We start from the raw sequence: 20,478 nt of genomic DNA, 5'->3' as shown, positions 1-20,478 counted from the left end.
TATTTCTTCCTGTCTGAATCTTTGCACAAAGCAAAATGACAAGCAAGCTTGCTGACACTGGTGATTCAATCCATTGAATTCTTGTTAAAGTTTGTGAAATCAAAACTAATGGAAGTACAGAAGGGCATAAAGAGAAACAGGCTATTATCTCATGAGTAGCTGTATACAGTGGAAATTTTCACTGATTTCTGACTTATGGGAGATTCAGAAAGATAAGCTCAAGGACCAAAAAAACAATCAAAAACCCACATAACAAGCAAATGTACTACAGCAAATGTCAAAGTTCTGATGTAGCAGATGTCGCCCTCCTCTGGGCACACTCTAATAGGTTGATGGACTTCTTATATTGAGGCGCCAAAAACTTTACATAGTACTCGAGTTGGGGCCACACCAGTGCAGTGCAAAGTGAGGCAATCACCTCCCTCAGTCATAGAATCATAGCATCATAGAATCACCAGGTTGGAAGAGACGCACTGGATCATCGAGTCCAACCATTCCTATCAAACACTAAACCATGCCCCTCAGCACCTCATCCACCCATCCCTTAAACACCTCCAGGGAAGGTGAATCAACCACATCCCTGGGCAGCCTGTTCCAGTGCCCAATGATTCTTTCCGTGAAAATTTTTTTCTGATATCAAGCCTGAACCTCCCCTGGTGGAGCTTGAGGCCATTCCCTCTTGTCCTGTCCCCTGTCACTTGGGAGAAGAGGCCAGCTCCCTCCTCTCCACAACCTCCTTTCAGGTAGTTGTAGAGAGCAATAAGGTCTCCCCTCAGCCTCCTCTTCTCCAGGCTAAACAACCCCAGCTCTCTCAGCCATTCCTCATAAGACTTGTTCTCCAGCCCCTTCACCAGTGCCAAGAGTACAGGGTCAGAATAACCTCCCTGGACCTGCTGGTCATGCTATTTCTAATACAAGCCAAGGTGCCATTGGCCTTCTTGGCCACCTGGGCACACTGCTGGCTCATATTCAGTCGGCAGTCAATCAACACTTGCAGGTCTTTCTCCTCCGGGCACTTTTCTATCCACTCTTCCCCTAGTCTGTAGCACTGCATAGGGTTGTTTTGCCCTAAGTGCAGGACCCAGCATTTGGCCTTGTTAAACCTCATGCCATTGGTCTCAGCCCAGCGGTCCAGCCTGTTCAGATACCTTTGCAGAGCCTCCCTACCCTCCAGCAGATCGACACTTCCACCCAGCTTAGTGTCGTCCGCAAACTTACTTAGGGTGCATTCAATCCCCTCATCCAGGTCATTGATAAAGACATTGAACAGGGCTGGACCCAGCACTGAGCCCTGGGGAACCCCACTTGTGACTGGTCTCCAGCTGGAGTTAACTCCATTTACCCCCACTCTCTGGGACTGGCCAGCCAACCAGTTTTTCACCCAGGAGAGTGTGTGCCTGTCCAAGACAGAGGCTGACAGTTTTGCAAGCAGAATGCTATGAGCACCCCCTTATATCCTGGGCAGATGTCATGGCATGGAATATCCCTTTGGGTTAACACACCACCCCCGCCCTGCCCCAAATTAACCCTTTCCCAGCCTGAACCAGGACAAAGGGCCAGCCCTATGTTATTGCTGCCTTGTCACAATTTTTTGATATAGTTTTTACAGATATCATGTCGCTGTCTTCTGAAAGGTTAGACACTTTCAAGTGGCATCTGGAGACAAGAAGAGAGCAAGTCCTTTCAGGTATGAACATACCCTGATTTTCATCAGTGAGGCTGAGTATTTTCTGTACAACAGAATACATTCAGCCTTTTGGAGAATTGAGCAAGAGGGAAGAAGCAGATAGAGTATCATCTTATTTCATGATGTAATCAGAGGGAGCTAGAAAATAGCTTGTACAGAGATGTATAGGTAAATATGAGAAACCACTCTACCCCAGAAACTATTGCACCAATAAAGTTTTCCCTGGAGTCTGGTTTGTATGTTAACTACTCAGTCCCATGCACCCTTAACTCCAAATACCAACTTAAGCCATACCACAATGCTAATTCCCTTCAGCCACTACAGGTTCCACCTATGTTTAGATTTCATACTGACCTGCATTTCTTGTGGTATCCAGCAACTGCACATCATTTTTCTGTAGGTTTGTTTTCGAGAAGTGTGTATTATTTCTTCTGAAGAAGAGTAATTTTTATTTTAAAATTTGCCCTACCCAGCAGACTCAACACCCTATCATCACCTTTTTAGCTCAGCTTTTATTCACTACACTCCACTCAAGGGCCGGCAAGCATAGTTACTATTTCGCTGACTGCGGTCAGTCAGCTAAGACAGGCTTCATCTGCTCCAGCCACTATTCCTGGTGAAGGTGCAAACTGACTGAAATGAGTGTGCAAAGACAGATGTTCTCCTCAATAGCAGTTCATTTGCCCTGTGAACAGGGCAGTGTCTTTTTGGCAGTTACATGCCTAGGACACAAAGCTAGTAAGGTGTGCATGTACTCTTATGAAACCGTAGTGTTGTCACAAACATGTTTTATTTCTTAGCACTGTCTAATACTGGTCTGGGGTCGCTTACTTCAAAAGTAGGTTATTCTGCAGTCAAACAGAAACCTTGCAGTGTTGATAATATGTCAGAGCAGGGCTTAAGAGTGATGGAGAAATAGACATTAAGCACATTGAGAGTAAGGTACACAAACGGAGGTACTGAAACTGCAGTTTACCCAAACTCAGGCAACTTAAAAGAAAAAAAATAGCATTGAATATAGCACCACGCAAAAGGTACACTGTGCTTTGTGTTGCCTTTAAGGAACATACTAAAAACCTTTCAAACTGGAAAAAGTAACATAAAAAAGCTTTCTTGTTCATCAGAGCTTACTCTTTGCTGCTTAGAGAAGTCATTCTGAAAGAACCACAGCTTTTATACATTTGGTCTTCCAGAGAGATTAAGCATTGTTCCCTTACCTGGTAGTTCTCTTTCAGCTTCTGGGGTTTAAGCTTTGTTCAAAGAAACTCAACTAAGCCAAGGTGCTTTCAGGAAAAGCATTCAGTTCAGAACTCTTACCAGCAGATCCAACGGATCACATACTAGTCATCCGCTAAATTCTGTTTCTTGAAAAATATACCAGAATTTTGATCAATGGTAATTGTATGAATTGGGCTTTACAAATCAAACCCAGGCAAATTGAGAAAGATTTGGAATCAGCTCTTAATCCTGTCTTGGGCTCAAAGATAAACAAGGAGAAATACTTTATAAAATTACAAATAAATTGCATCACAGAAAAAAATAAGATGAGTGATGTCGAAGGGTCATTTATTCTACCTCTTCTTTCAGTACAGATTGTTATACTATAAATGCTTGAGATTATTTCAAATATAAGGTGCCTCTAAAGCATTTATTGGCCTCTCACATTCCTTACATCGCTAAACTTTCTTAGTCTGAATTGTTCAGATTAAGTTATGTATATTAGCTATTACACTATTATGCTTACATTAAATAGGCTTGTTTTTTTTTCCTTTCTGTAACTGAGGTGAACTGGAAATATTTCTATTTTGTCTTAATATGGAACACACAGATGTTTCAGAACATCCTTTATTTGATGCATTTTATAGTTAGAGAAAGGCCAATTTGCATAAAGGAAACCTTAGCAGGCCAACAATAGTCAAATGAAAATGCTGAATTAGACCCAGTGCTAATGCATATAAAGAGTACTGAAAAACTAGGCTTCCAGCTTCACTGACTCTAGTATGGAATGTGCTTCTTTATACTCTTCGGCTTCTTCCAATTCTTTTTCATTTTCCTGGAATTAAAAACAAAACCTTTGAGTACTTTGAAAATAATGGACATGGGATTAAATTTAAGAAGGAAACTATGCAACAAGGGATATATATCACTACTGAAAACACTAGTTTTACATAATTCAAACCACAGGTAATTTCTATTGTCCTGCTTAAAGTCCAGGATAATGGCTGCCATATGTGAATAGATTTGACCTATGCATACCTTTATTTTGTTAAATAAACATTTAAAACCAAGGACAGTATAACTGAAACCAATAACAATAGAACTCAAAAAAAGCGTACCATTAGGAAAAAGCTTAAGCAGAGACTGACAACTGAAAAAACATACTACTTCCCAGTTGATTTTAAGCATTGAAGGTGAGCTAAGAACAGAAAGCAACCTTTATAAAGATTTCCAAATTCTTAATAAGAACAGTAACTCAGAATCATAGAATCACCACGTTGGAAAAGACCCATCGGATCATCGAGTCCAACCATTCCTATCAAATACTAAACCATGCCCCTCAGCGCCTCGTCCACCCGTCCCTTGAACACCTCCAGGGAAGGTGACTCAACAACCTCCCTGGGCAGCCTGTTCCAGTGCCCAATGATTCTTTCTGTGAAAAAACACTTGGGAGAAGAGGCCAGCACCCTCCTCTCCACAACCTCCTTTCAGGTAGTTGTAGAGAGCAATGAGGTCTCCCCTCAGCCTCCTCTTCTCAAGGCTAAACAACCCCAGCTCTCTCAGCCATTCCTCTTAAGGCCTGTTCTCCAGCCCCTTCACCAGCTTCGTTGCTCTTCTCTGGACTCGCTCCAGAGCCTCAACATCCTTCTTGTGGTGAGGGGCCCAGAAGTGAACACAGGATTCAAGTAGCGGCCTCACCAGTGCTGAGTACAGGGGCAGAATAACCTCCCTGGACCTGCTGGTCACGACATTTCTGATCCAAGCCAAGATGCCATTGGCCTTCTTGGCCACCTGGGCACACTGCTGGCTCATGTTCAGTCGGCTGTCAACCAACTCCCCACATTCCTCATTTTAACTTTGTATAGTACAGTGTATGGATCAATCAAATCACTTCTACATGCCATTGAAATCTAGACCAGTTAACTGTCAAATAACCAGTTCAATGACAAAAGGACCCTAAATCCTTTCAGGTACTGAGCATTTTTTTTGGAAAACAGTAGAGGCATACCAACCAAGGACAATACATCTTGAGTTTTCCTTTGAAAAGGGATTTGCATTTTGGCTGTCAAATGTGTCTGGGGTTTAATTTATGGTATGTATTTTTAGCTTCACAGTAGCATCTACATGTGTAGCAGAATTCTTGGTGAAAATTCAGCTTTTAAAATAAGCATGACTATCTCAAAAATTAGTACAGTTTCAGTGAATCTATTTGTATGAGATACTATTTATTCCTGCAGGTATTCATATCTTAAAAATGAGGCACTACTCATCTCACTAATAAATTACATAGGCAGTACTCGGTAAGGACTCGGCTGTCTTGTTTCTTGTCCATAGCATAATAAAGTCTGTAAGCAAAGTATTTTGACTGTTTCAGTTCACTACAAGCATATTATATACTTCTACATGATCTAGTAAGACTACCTACACAAGTGAGCTATTTTTTCTGATCATGTAACTATCACAGGAATTCAGAGTCCATTCCAACAGTTCAGTACTTGAATATATGTTGAGTGTGCACTCCCTTAACAACAGCTTCTAATATTCTAACACACACTTTTCATAGACAGAAGACCAAGTCTGAAAAGACACTTATCTAAAACGAAATATGTTACAGAATGCTAGACTTGGGACCTAAAAAGTAATTCTTCAGTCCAGTTCTAATATGCTGCAATTGCACTACAGACAAGCTTGTTTATCCGTGTGCATCAAGGAACAGCAGCATTTCTTGATCAGCGGATTTTGGTGCTATACTTACTAGTAGTTGAGTAAGATCTGCATATGCAACTTCTAATCTGCGCTGGCAGTCTGGAATCATCATTTGTGACTCTTGTAAGAGCTCAGTCTGTGAAAATTAGAAGACAATGAAATGAAAATGTATTCCATATAGGAACATTATTTTTCAAGATAAATCTTTACTCTAAAAAAATCAACAGTCCAGTCATCATCTAGGAACTTCAGAACAGTGGCACCTATTTTCTGAATAGGCTTTTTTTATTAAAAGACGCACGTAGCATAATTGCTTAAAACTGTTCATTTACAGGATACTTCCATTTATTTTGTGCTTACTTAAATATAAAGTATGAAATACAAAAGAGAATTTAGAATATTTTTTCCTCAGAAAAAGGTACTGCCTGGTAAGCTTTCCATACAGCATTTGTTAAAAAGGCTATTTAAACAAACTTTCTCCTGCTGTTGTGAAGCAGCTTCATCCAAAATAGGATCAGTTGCTTATATAAATATCTCCTGCATCTTTTGGGTAATAAAGAAAAACAGTGTTCAGACAATACCAATTAGAGATAATTACTGCATGAAAAGTTATTGAATTATTGATCACATTGTGTGCACACTGCAGGAAGCTCTGACTGAAAGAAAAAGGTAAAGAAAAATGAAAAGCAAAGACCAGCAGGCTCATATTTTTTATGCTTATTATGCATAAAAAGTTATTACTTATCCTTGTGCTTCATTTTAGGAGAAAGATATATTCTCACCATGTCTTTGAATAAAATTACTAAACTGGCACCCCACTGAATCTGAACATCCTGCCTCCTACAGAAAACAGAATTTATACAAGGCAACATTTATTTCATGGAACACTTATGGAAATGAAATCCATCCACTGAGAAGAAAAGGTGTGCAGAGTTGTTCAATAATGTTAAATCTATTTAGAAATTAAAATAGGTTAGATATTTAAGTATGAAACCTCTTCTGTATACAGGATAACCTATAACAGAAGGCTTTCTCTTTAAATGGCATACTTCATTCTGCCATTCCTATGTTGTATTCTTTCAGTATTAATGCTGTCGTACTGAAGGGAACACTGTCATCACAAAAGGGAAGATAACCTATGACACCTTGAACTTCTGGAGGGCAGACTTTGGACTGTTCAGAAGGCTGGTTGATGAAGTTCCATGGGAGACAGTCCTTAAGGGAAAAGGAGCTCACGAGGGCTGGATGCTCTTCAAGAAGGTTATCCTGGCGGCGCAAGAGCAAGCCATCCCCGTGTGCCAGAAAATGAGCAGTCAGGGAAGAAAACCGGCCTGGCTGAGCAGAGAGACCTAGGTGGATCTCAGAAAAAAAGAGGAAAGTCTATGAGTTTTGGAAGAAGGGGCAGGCATCTCGGGTGGACTACAAGTATGAAATGAGATCATGTAGAGAGAAAATCAGAAGGGCTAAAGACCAATTAGAACTTAGATTGGCCCATTCTGTGAAAGATAATAAAAAAATCCTTCTACAGATATATGAATAACAAAAGAAGGATCAAGGAAAATCTCCATCCTTTACTGGACACAGAGGGAACAATAGTGACAAAGGACAAGGATAAGGCTGAGGTGCTTAATGCCTTCTTTGCCTCAGTCTTTAATAGTAAGGAAAGTTGTTCCCTGGATACTCAACCTCACGAGTCAGTAGACAGGGAGGACAAGCAGAACAAAGCTCCCTTGAAACAAGAGGAAAGAAATGGTTTAAGACCTGCTAGGCAAATTAGATATTCATAAGTCTATGGGGCCAGATGGGATTCGTCCAACGATGTTAAGGGAGATGGCGAAGGTGCTCACCAAACCACTTTCATCACCTACCAGCAGTCCTGGCTGACTGGGGAAGTTCCACTGGACTGGAGGCTGGCAGATGTTACACCAATTTACAAGAAGGGCTGGATGGAGGATCCAGGAAAGTACAGGCCTGTCAGTCTGACCTCAGTGCCGGGGAAGGTCATGGAGCAGGTCATCTTGAATGCTATCACACAGCACACATAAGACAACCGGGTGATCAGGCCCAGTCAACACGGGTTCATGAAAGACAGGTCTTGCCAAACTAACCTGATCGCCTTCTATGACAAGGTGACCTGGTGAATGGATGAGGAAAAGGCTGTGGATGTAGCGCACCTGGACTTCAGTAAAGCCTTGGACACCATTTCTCACAGGATTCTGCTTGAGAAACTGGCTGCCACTGGCCTGGAGAGGCGCACCCTCTGCTAGGTAAAAAACTGTCTGGATGGTCAGGCCCCAAGAGTAGTGGTAAATGGAGTTAAATTGAGCTGGAGGCCGGGCAAAAGTGGTGTCCCCAGGGCTCAGTGCTGGGTCCAGTCCTGTTCAATACCTTTATTGATAATCTGGATGAGAGGGTTGAATGTACCCTTAGTAAGTTTGCTAATGACTCTAAGCTGGGAGGAAGTGTCGATCTGCTTGAAGTTAGGGAGGCTCTACAGAGGGATCTGAACAGGCTGAATCGATGGACTGAGACCAACAGGATGAGGTTTAACAAGGACAAGTGCCAAGTTCTGCACTTGGGACACAACAACCCCGTGCAGTTCTACAGGCTTGGGGAAGAGTGGCTGGAAAGCTTCCTGGCGGAGAAGGAACTAGGGGTGTTGGTTCACAGCCAGCTGAACATGAGCCAGCAGTGTGCCCAGGTGGCCAAGAAGGCCAATGGCATCCCCGCCTATATCAGAAACAGTGTGGCCAGCAGGAACAGGGAAGTGATTATGCCCCTGTACTCAGCATTGGTGAGGCCATACCTTGAATTCTGTGTTCAGTTTTGGGCCCCTCATTACAAGAAGGATTTTGAGGTCTTAGAGCGTATCCAGAGAAGAGCAACAAAGCTGGTGAGGGGTTTGGATGTTGACAGGAGCATGGAATCAAAACGCAGAGATCAATGTGATCAGCGAGTGTTCACTTTATTGAGCTTAGCTGTTTCTTTATAAACCCTTTTCAGTTACATAACTGGGTGCCCACAAGGGTATCTACAGTGTATTATTGGTTAAAGGTAGCTGTCCATAAGGCTATTACTAATATATTATTGGCTAAACTACTGCACATGCTAAGAAACCAAGTTATACTAAAGTTAACTATGTTGACAGTTCTCTTCAATTGTTTTTCTTTCAGCTGGTGCTTGTTCCCACAGAAGTAGCCACTACATTCCTCCCAGCTGGCCCCTGTTTATCTTTCAGCTCTCTGTTTCAAGGCCTTGTTAGAGTTGTTCAGTATTAAACAATCTCACAGCATCCAGGCCTTGTTCTCTGTAAAATGTTCTAACATTTGGAGATAAAGCCTTATGAGGAGCGGCTGTGAGAGCCTGGGTTGTTTAGCCTGTAGAAGAGGAGGCTGAGGGGAGACCTCATTGCTCTCTACAGCTCCCTGAACGGAGGCTGTGGCGAGGTGGATGTTGGTCTCTTCTCCCAAGTGACGGGTGATAGGACAAGAGGAAATGACTTCAAGTTGCACCAGGGCAGGTTCAGATTAGAAATCAGGAAACATTTCATCACCGAAAGAGTTCTCGGGCACTGGCAGAGGCTGCCCAGGTAGGTGGTTGAGTCACCATCCATAGAGGTATTTAAAAGACAGGTAGACGAGGCGCTTGGGGATATGGTTTAGCAGTGGACAGGTATGGTTGGACTCTATCTCAAAGGTCTTTTCCAACCAAACAATTCTATGATTCTAATTTGAACTCCTTCCTTCACTTTATAAACCTCCACAACACGCAAAGGAATTTCTTCTGAGTAATTTGCAGGCCAGTTGCTTTTGTTATGTTACTAACAAGAGTTTTAATTAACTCAAGGCACTTTCTTTCCAACAATAATTTCCTGAAGATTCTTTGACGGTAAGTTTCTTATATTCGTGAAAGCAATCATGATTCTAAAATAATGCTTCTTAGAGGTCTCTAATACAACACGTCTCAAAATATTCTGCATGAATTAGCACCATATTTTAGGTTGTTGTTTTACAGTGTTTACATTCTAGGAGGACGATCCAGGAAAATAATTTAATTTTCTTCTGAAAACTACATGTTGTAGTTAAATACTTTAAAAGGGAATCCAGGAAACATCCACACTTCACTATGAACAGTACAAGCACACTATTAAGCCACACATCTCTTCCTCACAACTATTCTTCCAGCTCCAATTCCAACAACTAAGCTGCATCTCTCTGGTTGATGAATATGGCTTAGAATGTATTTATATATACAGGAAGGCCTTTTGTAGTACATTATCATCATTCTTAAGTGTCATATGCTTAAGTTCTTAGTTCAAGTTACTTTTGAGAGAAAGTATTTAAAAACTTTGTTTCTAATTTCCTTTCAGAGAATCTAGGGCAAAACCTGTCTGTCTTCTTTTATGAAGCAAAGATGGATGACAAATGTTTAAAAAAAGTTAAGCACATCCAAGTTCTAGTTCTCATCAGCATTATAACTTTCTTTTAAGCATTCAGTATTGGACTGTATTAAAAATAAGGCTAGTCAGTCTGCATGTTACACTTTAAGCAGTGAATGAATAAAGGTTTGCAACTTCTATAGAATGAAGTATGCCATGAAATGATACCTACTGCTTTACGTACTACAATTTTGTTCTACAAAGAATACCTACAGGAGTGAGAATATCCAACAATGACTTCCTTGGGCTGGTGCTGCTAAATAGTTGTGTGTTGTAAATCTCGTGGATGATATGGAAACTAGTAACTTATTTGATACATGACACTCAATAAGTGATCTGGGAAGGCATATAAACTGTACTCCTGGCTGCTGTAAGAACAAAAGTACCTTAAACACTCTGTTCAAAACAGAATTTGACAGAGATGCAAAGGGGTACTTGAGTTTTATTTACATTTCCCTGCAGTAAGATAAATCCTGTAACTATATTCAGTAGGTACAAACAGTTGGAGATTGGAACAGGAATCTTGTGGAACCAAGATTATTAGTTGCTTACTGAACTACCTATGCAAACTTTGATAACTTCTACATAAAACACTTTTTTCCAAGACAACCCTAGATGGAACATTTACTGTTACAAATGTATATATTAGGTTGGAGCAAAAAATAATTGCCGTTTTTAACCATCAACTTTAAAGCAGTATATTTCAGCTCAGAACAAAATTTATTAATCTAAAAAGGAATTGTTAGAAGTCTGCAAGTCTATTTGTTCTGCTGATACAAGAAGTAGTTACTACTAAAAAAAGTGTAATATTCTGATTTAAGCTGAAGTAGAATCAGTTTTCTAAATTCACTTAAGTCTCACTTAAATGACTGTATTTTTTTGAAAGTTACAGACAGAATGTCCCTCTGATAGAATGTTTTTTTCAAATAGTGTTTTTCCGGACACTGTTCTCTTGAGAAACGATAACACCTTGTGTTAAGTGTGATAAGTGCTGAACAACTGTGTCGTCTTCTGTAATCATCTGTGTTTATAGTCTCTATCTAGAGAATGACAGGTTGGACAGAGAACTGGTCCTGTCCCAATTAGTGAAGATGTGGCTGTTGTAAAGTTCATAATGACATTAAAATTAGTCCTTGGAAGCAACAGAATATGCATGAGATTTCTGGGCAATGTTATACACATGCATGTAGATGGGAAATATATTCTGTAACCAGCTCGTCTTGTTATGCATGGTTGATGGAATTATTCCTCCATGCTTCCAGAGCTGTAATCATAGAATCATAGAATACTAGAATCACCAGGTTGGAAAAGATCCACCGGATCATCGAGTCCAACTATTCCTATCAAACACTAAACCATGCCCCTCAGCGCCTCGTCCACCCGTCCCTTAAACACCTCCAGGGAAGGTGAATCAACCACCTCCCTGGGCAGCCTGTTCCAGTGCCCAATGACCCTTTCTGTGAAGAATTTTTTCCTAATGTTCAGCCTAAACCTCCCCTGGCGGAGCTTGAGGCCATTCCCTCTTGTCCTGTCCCCTTTCACTTGGGAGAAGAGGCCAGCACCCTCCTCTCCACAACTTCCTTTCAGGTAGTTGTAGAGAGCAATGAGGTCTCTCCTCAGCCTCCTCTTCTCCAGGCTAAACAACCCCAGCTCTCTCAGCCATTCCTCATAAGGCCTGTTCTCCAGCCCCTTCACCAGCTTTGTTGCTCTTCTCTGGACTCTCTCCAGAGCCTCAACATCCTTCTTGTGGTGAGGGGCCCAGAAGTGAACACAGTATTCGAGGAGCGGTCTCAACAGTGCCGAGTATAGAGGGAGAATAACCTCCCTGGACCTGCTGGTCACGCCGTTTCTGATACAAGCCAAGATGCCATTGGCCTTCTTGGCCACCTGGGCACACTGCTGGCTCATGGTCAGTTGGCTGTCAACCAACACCCCCAGGTCTTTCTCCTCCGGGCAGCTTTCTAGCCAGACTTCTCCCAGTCTGTAGCACTGCATAGGGTTGTTGTGCCCCAAGTGCAGGACCCGGCATTTGGCCTTGTTAATCCTCATGCCATTAGTAATAAAGTATACTACCTTTCTAAAACTCCAAAACGAGTCTTAGAGTGTTTATTTGCTGGCATTTTCGGTATCACTGATGGCGTAGAATTCTTGAGTCCTGGAACTGATGAATTCTTCGAAGGCATTTTGAGCTGCTGCTTGGTTGTAGAAAACCTTCTCTTGCAGGAAGTTGTCAAGATACTTGAAAAAGCGTTAATCAGTGGGAGAGAAGTCTGGTGAGTAAGTTGGGTGAGGGAGAGTTTAGTAGTCCAGTTTGTGCAGCTTCTGCAGAGTCATTTGCGAGACATGCAGTTGGGCGTTGTCATGTAGAGGACTCTTCCATTGACCAGTGTTGCATGTAAACATTGCAGTTCTTGTTGCATTTTGTGGATTTCCTGGCAACACTTCTCTGCTGTGATTCAAGAAGTTGTAGTGGATGACTCCACTTGTCGATCATCAAACAGTGACCATAACTACCTTCTTTTGATGCAGCTTCAGTTTGGGGAAGTACTTCACCTTGGTCCAGTCACTGCGTGGAATGCTGTTGGTTGTCATATCACATGTCACAATGTGATCAAGCAATGGATCATTTTTGTTGCACAAAAGAAGCACAGAGCAGACTTCGCAACAGGGAGTATTTTGATTTTCGTTCAGCTTGTGCGGCACCCATTCATCGAGCTTTTTTTGGTTTTCCAATTTGGTGCCAATGTCAAACAACTGTTGAATGGTCAACATTGAGTTCTTCTGCCACCTCTTTTGCTTGGGTCTGCTTCAGTATTGGCCCTCAGTTGGTTGTCGTCTATCGCAACAGGATGTCCATGACCCTCCTCATCTTCAAGGCTCTCATTTCCATTATGAAATTTTTGGAACCAGTGCCAAGCTATATGTATGTTGATGGTGCCCTGGCCAAATGCTTGGTTGATACCGCTGGCAGTTTCTGCTGCTTTACCTCCCCTTTTGAACTCATACAACAAAATCACTTAAATTTTCTTTTTTTCCATCTTTAATTAGACAGTGTAATATAAAACAGAATGAACAGTGAAAACAAAACCATTAGCGTAAATAAGTAGAGCAAATTTAATGCTTTAAAATGGTACACTACATGAACACAGCTACATAAAAGTGTAATCCAAAATAAGCATCACAGTTTACAGTGACAAAGCTGGCAATTATTTTTGCACCAACCTAATATTTAAGGATGACTATGATTAAATCAGAGCAAAGAAGGATTTTATAAAGCAAGTTTTAGGACAGTTTACCTGCTTCTTAATTCCATAATCATCACATGCTTCAGCTTTCATTTTTTCAATCTTTTCTTCTTGCTCTTTTGCTTCTTTTTCATACATAACTTTTTCTTTTGCCAATCTGCAATTAAACCAAGTGATTGTGTTAATCTTGTTCTATTATGGTAAAATGTTACGCCACTGGAAAAAAAATAGATAATACATAGCTTTATGAAAAAAGGCTCTTAACCACTGCAAAAAAATGAATCAAGGAAATGCTGAATTTAGCTATAATGTACAATAATCCTTATAAGAATAATTTCAATTAAAAATATATTTTAAGATTCTGTGTGGGCTAACCCACATAGAATATCCTAAAAAAGCTATATACTGGTACTTAATTTCAAATAAAAATAGAAACAGATAAGAAGCTGCATTGTAGAACTGGATGAACCCATGCTAACAAAGATAGTAGTACAGAGGAGAAAGCTCTCTCTCCATCTCAAAAAAAAAAGTCCTCACATCATAGGTAGCCAAAACTAACTTGATGTTAAGATGCCTGCAAAGGCAACATTCTTATCAACAACTTTTAGATCAGCATTTGCCAGACTTTCTCACCACCACCCAGACTCTGAAAGTTTTGTGAGTGACCTATCTTGGCTGCTATAGTCATGTGGCCTTTCCTGTTTACTACTAATTAACACCACTGCACCTGCATCAAAAAATGACAGACCTTCTTAGTAGTAACTGAAAAAAAGTTATCATGTGTAAATGACAAGAAAAAGCATTTTCAGGTTCACAAACTACGATCACAAAATGGTTTGTTTGTTTTGTTATTTTCCTGATCACAACTCCAATGTCATGCCATTAAATGCAATATTTCCCATACTAGTTTTTGTACAAAATAATGAGAAGTAAAATTCCCAAGTAACACAGTAGCCTCATAGTCTTCTGTTCCCTAGAGTATTTTTTCCATTTACTTTGATGCTGGTTTAGTACTTATAGACAAAAGTAACATTTCTCTGCTGAGGCACATGGAAAATAAGGAGGTGATTGGTGACAACAAACATGGCTTCACTAAGGGCAAATTTGGTGGCCTTCTACGATGGGGCTACAGCATTGGTGGATAAGGAAAGAGTAACTGACGTCATCTACCTGGACTTGTGCAAAGCATTCAACACTGTCCCACACAACATTCTTGTCTCTAAATTGGAGAGATATAGATTTGATGGATGGACCACTCAGTAGATCAGGAATGGGCTGGATGGTCACACTCAAAGAGTTGGGGTCAACAGCTCAATGTCCAAGTGGAGACCAGTAACGAGTGGCATTCTGCAGGGGTTGGTATTGGGACTGGTGTTGTTTAACATCTTCGTCGCAAACATGGACAGTGAGATTGAGGGCACCCTCAGCAAGTTTGCTTGCTGACACCAAGCTGTGTGGCGTGATCGACATGCTGCAGGGAAGGGATGCCATCCAGAGGGACCTTGACAGGCTTGAGAGGTGGGCCTGTGTGAACCTCGTGAAGTTCAATAAGGCCAAGTGCAAGATCCTGCACTGGGTCAGGGCAATGCCAAGCACAATTACAGGCTGGGCAGAGAATGGATTGAGAGCAGCCTTGAAGAGGACTTGAGGGGGCTGGTGGATGAGAAGTTCAACATGAGCTGGCAATGTGCGCTTGCAGCCCAGAAAGCCAACCATATCCTGGGCTGCATCAAAAGCAGCGTGACCAGCAGGGCAAGGGAGGCGATTCTGCTCCTCTACTCTGCTCTCGTGAGACCTCACCTGGAGTCTTGCATTCAGTAAAATTCAGAGCAAATTAATTCGTAATTTGTCACAGTTAAGTGCTCTAACTAGAAGTTCTGCTGAGGACGGACAGAACAGTACTGGGTTAATAAGAACCTTTTGTGAACTGAAGCTGCCACAGAAGTACCATTGCAGTAATATCTTGAGAAAAATTCCAAAGAGAGTATGCTGATATTGCAACAGCAGGAATTCTCCCTGCTTTGGATAGAGTTTACATAATCAAAAACTGTTTTGCCAAAATAGCCTTAAGTTGTGGTTTCACAACAGTTGATCTAAATTGGGCTGTAGCAAGGCTCACCCAAACTGGTTTCAACCCCCATGGAGTCACACCATCAGAGAGGGCCTTCAGTCTTATAAAGAAGCAGCGTGTAGAGCATGTAGTCTAAGTATCATCTAAGCCAGTTTCTACAAGTCAGTAAAGTACTAACTTTGAAAAGTAGTACTGGGGAAAGACAGCAGCCTAATTACTACTAATAAAGATACTAAATCAGGGTCTGTAATTCCAACTACTGGAACTAGTTCCAGTATTAGCATCAGCAAGTATTGATTTAATAGACAATGAGTTGTTTGATCAAGGTTCCTTGATTTAATGTCATACAGTATTATTTGCTTTGCTATTTTTAGGTTCCAAAAAAAGTTAGTTTTAATCAACCCGTGCACCTCTCTGGCTGAGATTTGAAAATGTGGAGGGTTGACCCTGGCTGGACGGCAGGTGCTCACCAAGTTGCTCCCTCACTCCCCCTCCTCAGCTGGACAGGGGTAGAAAAATATGACAAAAAGGCTCACGAGTCAAGATAAGGACAGGGAGATCACTCAAAAAACCAGACTCGACCTGGGGAAATTAATTTAATTTGTTACCAAATCAGAGCAGGGTAATGAAAAATAAAACCAAATCTTAAAACACCTTCCCCCCACCCCTCCCTTCTTCCCAGGCTCAACTTCACTCCCGATTTTCTCTACCTCTCTCTGGGTAGCACAGGGAGATGGGGAATGGGGATTGCAGTCAGTTCATTATGCTTTGACTCTACCACTCCTTCCTCCTCACTCCATTCCCCTGCTCCGGTGTGGAATCCCACTCACAGGAGACAGATCTCCATAAACTTCTCCAACTTGGTTTCTTCCCATGGGTTGCAGTTCTTCACAAACTGCTCCAGCATGTGTCCTGTGCATAGTGTGCAGTCCTTCAAGAACAAACTGCTCCAGTGCGGGTCCCCCACAGGGTTACAAGTCCTGCCAGCAAATCTGTCCCAGCATGGACTCCTCTCTCCACAGGGTCATAGGTCCTTTCAGAAGCCTTCTCCAACATGGGCTCTTCACATGGTTGCAGCATCCTTTGAGCACATCCACCTGCATGGGGTCTTCCACAGGCTGCAGGTAGATATCTGCTCCACTGTGGACCTCCCTGGGCTGCAGGAGGACAGCCTGCTTCATCATGGTGTTCACCAGTTTCTGATGATGTAAACTCTATCCAAAGCAGAGATGTTTGTCACTACTTATGTTTTCACATTACATTTTCACACTCACATCTCCCTCTATGCACACTAACTTTTCAAACTGACTGCTATTCAAGTTTGCTTATTTTTGTCAAAAGGTAAAGGACTGCATGTTCTGGACTAGTTTAGAAAAAAGTTTTAACCTGATTTTTCACCCATCTTTCTCAGATTTGGATGCTTAATAATTACATCCATATTTATCTACTTACTTCAATTTCTGTATTAATTGTACATTTCAGAAGCAGTACATGAAATATTCTGCTTTCAAAACTGGAAACGTTAGCTACCTAAAAGCAAGGTTTTGTGGGGTTTGTTGTTTTTGGTTTGTTTGGGGTTTCTTTTGGGGGTGGCTCTCCCCCCAGGTTAAGATTAATACTAAATCAGAATCTTTATACATGGTGTGATCATATACAGTGAACAGAGTAAGAAAAGCTCAGTAGGTATCAGAAAAAGCCAGATCGCAACTTGTTGCATCGCAAGTACACAGGTCATTTATAGATGGAAAAACCTGTGACCATAAAAACTACTTATAGGCATTATTTTAGCAGATATTATATAGCGTTTTATGAAATATAAGCTACAGTAACTAAGTTTTAACTGCAAACATCCAAAACCAAAAAAGGAAACTACGTAGATCACTTATCATAGTTATAATTGTCTGTGTTGGTTTGGCTGGGATAGAGTTAATTTTCTTCACAGCAGCTGGTAAGGGGCTATGTTTTGGATTTGTGCTGGAAACAGTATTGATAACACAGGGATATTTTTGTTATTGCTGTGCAGTGCTCACACAGAGTCAAGACCTTTTCTGCCTCTCACCCCACCCCACCAGCAAGTGCTGGGGTGCACAAGAAGCTGGGGGGACACACAGTTGGGACAGCTGACCCCAGTGACCAAAGGGATATTCCATGCCATATGATGTCATGCTCAGCAATAAAACCAGGGGGGAAGTTGGTGGGGGAAGCCGCCACTCAGGGACTGGCTGGGCATTGTTCAGTTGGTGGTGAGAAGTTGTTTTCATTTGAATCACTTGTCTTTCTTGGGGTTTATTTCTATGTCTTTGTTATTTTCCTTTTAATTACAATTTATTATTATTATTTTATTTCAACCATTAAACTGTTTTTATCTCAACCCATGAGTCTTCCTCACTTTTACCCTTCCGATTGTCTCCCCCATCCTGCAGGAAGGGGCATGTGAGTAATCAGATGTATGATGCTTAGTTGCCAGCTGGGGTTAAACCATAATAGTCCTTTTTGGTGCCCCATGTGAAGTTCAAAGGGTTCAAGATAACGACAGATTTTATTGGAATGTGCTAGATCAAATTTACAGCTGTTACTGTTGTTTAGCTATTAATCGGCAGGCTCCTGTGCTTGCCATGGGGCTTGCTTGCCTCACTGTATATTAGTCTAGTGCCTGTTAGTGCCCACTTTTTGCTTTCCCTGCTTGCTGTAGTGCTGTACTGCTTATCATCTTACTCCGTTGTGTCTGGGAACACTTTGATAACAGTAGTGGCCATGTGCCTGGGCTGGCAGATAGCCAGGGCATTGCTGCTGTTTCTGTGCTGCTGTACTGGACAGGCTGTAACTCCAGTGTGAACTTAAGTCGAAGGGACTGTGACCTGTGGATGAGTCCATGTGGGAGCAGGACACCCTGAAGCATCTGTGGTCATGAATAAGCCCACGACAGAGCAGGTACACTCCTGGAGGGACTGCAGCTGTGGGTAAGGCCATGCTGAAGTAGGTTTACTTCTGAAGGGACTGTGGCTATGGATAAGTCTATGCCACAGTAGGTATAGCCCTGAAAAGACTGTGGCTCATAGACAAGGCTCCACTTGGAGCAGGTACTCCCCTAAGGGACTGCAGTCTGTAGCCAAGTCCAAGTCAGAGCAGGGGCAACGGGAGGAGGTCATTGCAATGTTAAACCCTATGGTATGGTTCAAAGGGACCGGGATAGAGACTGTAATGGAAATACCTTTAAATTGTTGTAAGCTAGGACTCAAATTGTGTGTTATATCAATTACTATAAGCAGGAACCACCTGAACTGATGGAGGACAAGCCTTACAAGCAGCAGTGCAACTGCAGCAGTGACCCAACCTGAGCTGGCTTCGGTTTCCAGTAACTCCACACAACACAAAACCTCTCCTGTCCCAAGTGACCACCATAACAGATGGAGCCCAGTCATGGACTATATGACCTCAATAGACGCTTTATGGGCATTTCACAGGGGTGGTCCACAGACTAAGGGAATGATATCTGTGTATTATATCAAAGGATGGGAAGGGGAGTGGTGGTTAATGAGGATATATTGGATAGTGTGGGACCTGAGCATGATGTAAATGGTATGGAAGTGGTGGAGAGTGTGCTGCTTTTGGCTGGGATAGAGTTAATTTTCCTCATAGTAGCCAATACAGGCTATGTTTTAGATTTGTGCTGAAAACACAGGGGTGTTTTAGTTACTGCTGAGCAGTGCTTACAGAGTGTCAAGGCCTTTTCTGCTTCTCACCCCACCCCACCAGCGATTAGGCTGGGGGTGCACAAGAAGCTGAGAAGGGACACACTTGGGACAGCTGACCCCAGTGACCAAAGGGATATTCCACACCGTATGATGTCACGCTCAGCATATAAAGCTGGGAGAAGTGATGGCATTTCCCTTCCCAAGTAACCATTACACAGAATGTAGCACTGCTTTCCTAGAGATTGTTTGGCTGAACACCTGCCTGCTGATGGGAAGTAGCGAATAAATTCCTTGTTTTGCTTTGCTTGCGTGCACAGCTTTTGCTTTATCTATCAAACTGTCTTTAACTCAATCCACTAGTTTTCTCACTTTTACTTTTCCAATTCTCTTCCCCCATTCCACCTATGAGGAATGAACGATGACAGCGTCATATGTAATAAGCCTTTACTCTTCAATAAGCAGTTCCTTAAAATATCCTTTTTTTTAAAATAATTCTGTCACCTAGTACCCATCTGAAACCATATAGTCAGCCTTATTTCAGCTATACAATATCCTGCATCCTGTATTAGCTCTGTAAATAAACCAAACATTAATCAACAAAAAGTTCTATACATTGAAAGGCACACCATACGAAGAAATAGCTCTGTGACTAGTTGTAAAGTGCAACTTCTTTACTTGTATTCGTCTATATGTCTTAAACATCCGCCTTAGTGTGAAACTGCATGTGCTTGAGATTTTAAGCAATTTGGCCTGCCCCATCACACCTACAGTTGGCTGCTGGGGTTCTTGGTGCCAAGGGATTTGCACAGGAGCAGCCCTGACTGCACATGCATGCCCAAAGGGTTCACGCAGAGGTTGTTCTAGCAAGGGTCTGTTGAACTGCCAGTGACCCTGGAGCCTCCAGCTCCAATTTGAGAACTTTTCTGAAGGAACCTCTGCACGTGCCCCAATTCGAGAATTCCTAATATTAGGAAAAATTTCTTCACCGAAAGGGTTGTCAAGCAACAGGCTGCCCAGAGAAGTGGTGGAGTCATCATCCCTGGAGGGATTTAAAAGACATGGGAGATGTGGTGCTTAGGGACATGGCTTAGTGGTAGAGTTGGCAGTGTTAGGTTTATAGTCAGGTTCAATCTTAAGGGTCTTTTCCAACCTAAATGATTCTATGAAAGCTGAAATAAGACTTTACATAGTTGAAAACAAAGTTATCATTAGCTTTTAAACTTGAAATACTTCACAGAAGCCTGACACTCTGCATGTACATTTCTTGAATTCCTGGTGGAGATTTTTACACTGTGTATCAGAAGCACTGTATAAGCCAAGATTTTTTTCCATACACATTTGCTGTGTACAAAAATATAAAGCCTTGCCAGACTAATGGATGGAAGTACCAAAATAAACATTTGTTTTTCTCTTTCATC

The 20,478-nt window shown here is 41.8% G+C and overlaps 1 protein-coding gene across 1 annotated transcript in view; it reads right to left on the bottom strand.

The window, feature by feature from the left end:
• Positions 1-3,659: 3,659 nt before the first annotated feature.
• LOC138732739 (tubulin-specific chaperone A-like) overlaps positions 3,660-20,478 on the bottom strand; it is a 29,234-nt gene continuing 12,415 nt past the window's right edge. Inside the window, exons 2-4 of the mRNA XM_069879391.1 lie at positions 13,346-13,451; positions 5,661-5,747; positions 3,660-3,740 (exon numbers count right to left, since the gene is read on the bottom strand). Coding sequence (XP_069735492.1) covers positions 3,660-3,740; positions 5,661-5,747; positions 13,346-13,451 — 274 coding nt within the window. The remainder of the gene's footprint in view (positions 3,741-5,660; positions 5,748-13,345; positions 13,452-20,478) is intronic.

The sequence above is a fragment of the Phaenicophaeus curvirostris genome, chromosome 37 (genome assembly GCF_032191515.1).
Source record: "Phaenicophaeus curvirostris isolate KB17595 chromosome 37, BPBGC_Pcur_1.0, whole genome shotgun sequence".
Taxonomy (NCBI): Eukaryota; Metazoa; Chordata; class Aves; order Cuculiformes; family Cuculidae; genus Phaenicophaeus; species Phaenicophaeus curvirostris.
This window is presented reverse-complemented; position numbering and strand designations above follow the sequence as displayed.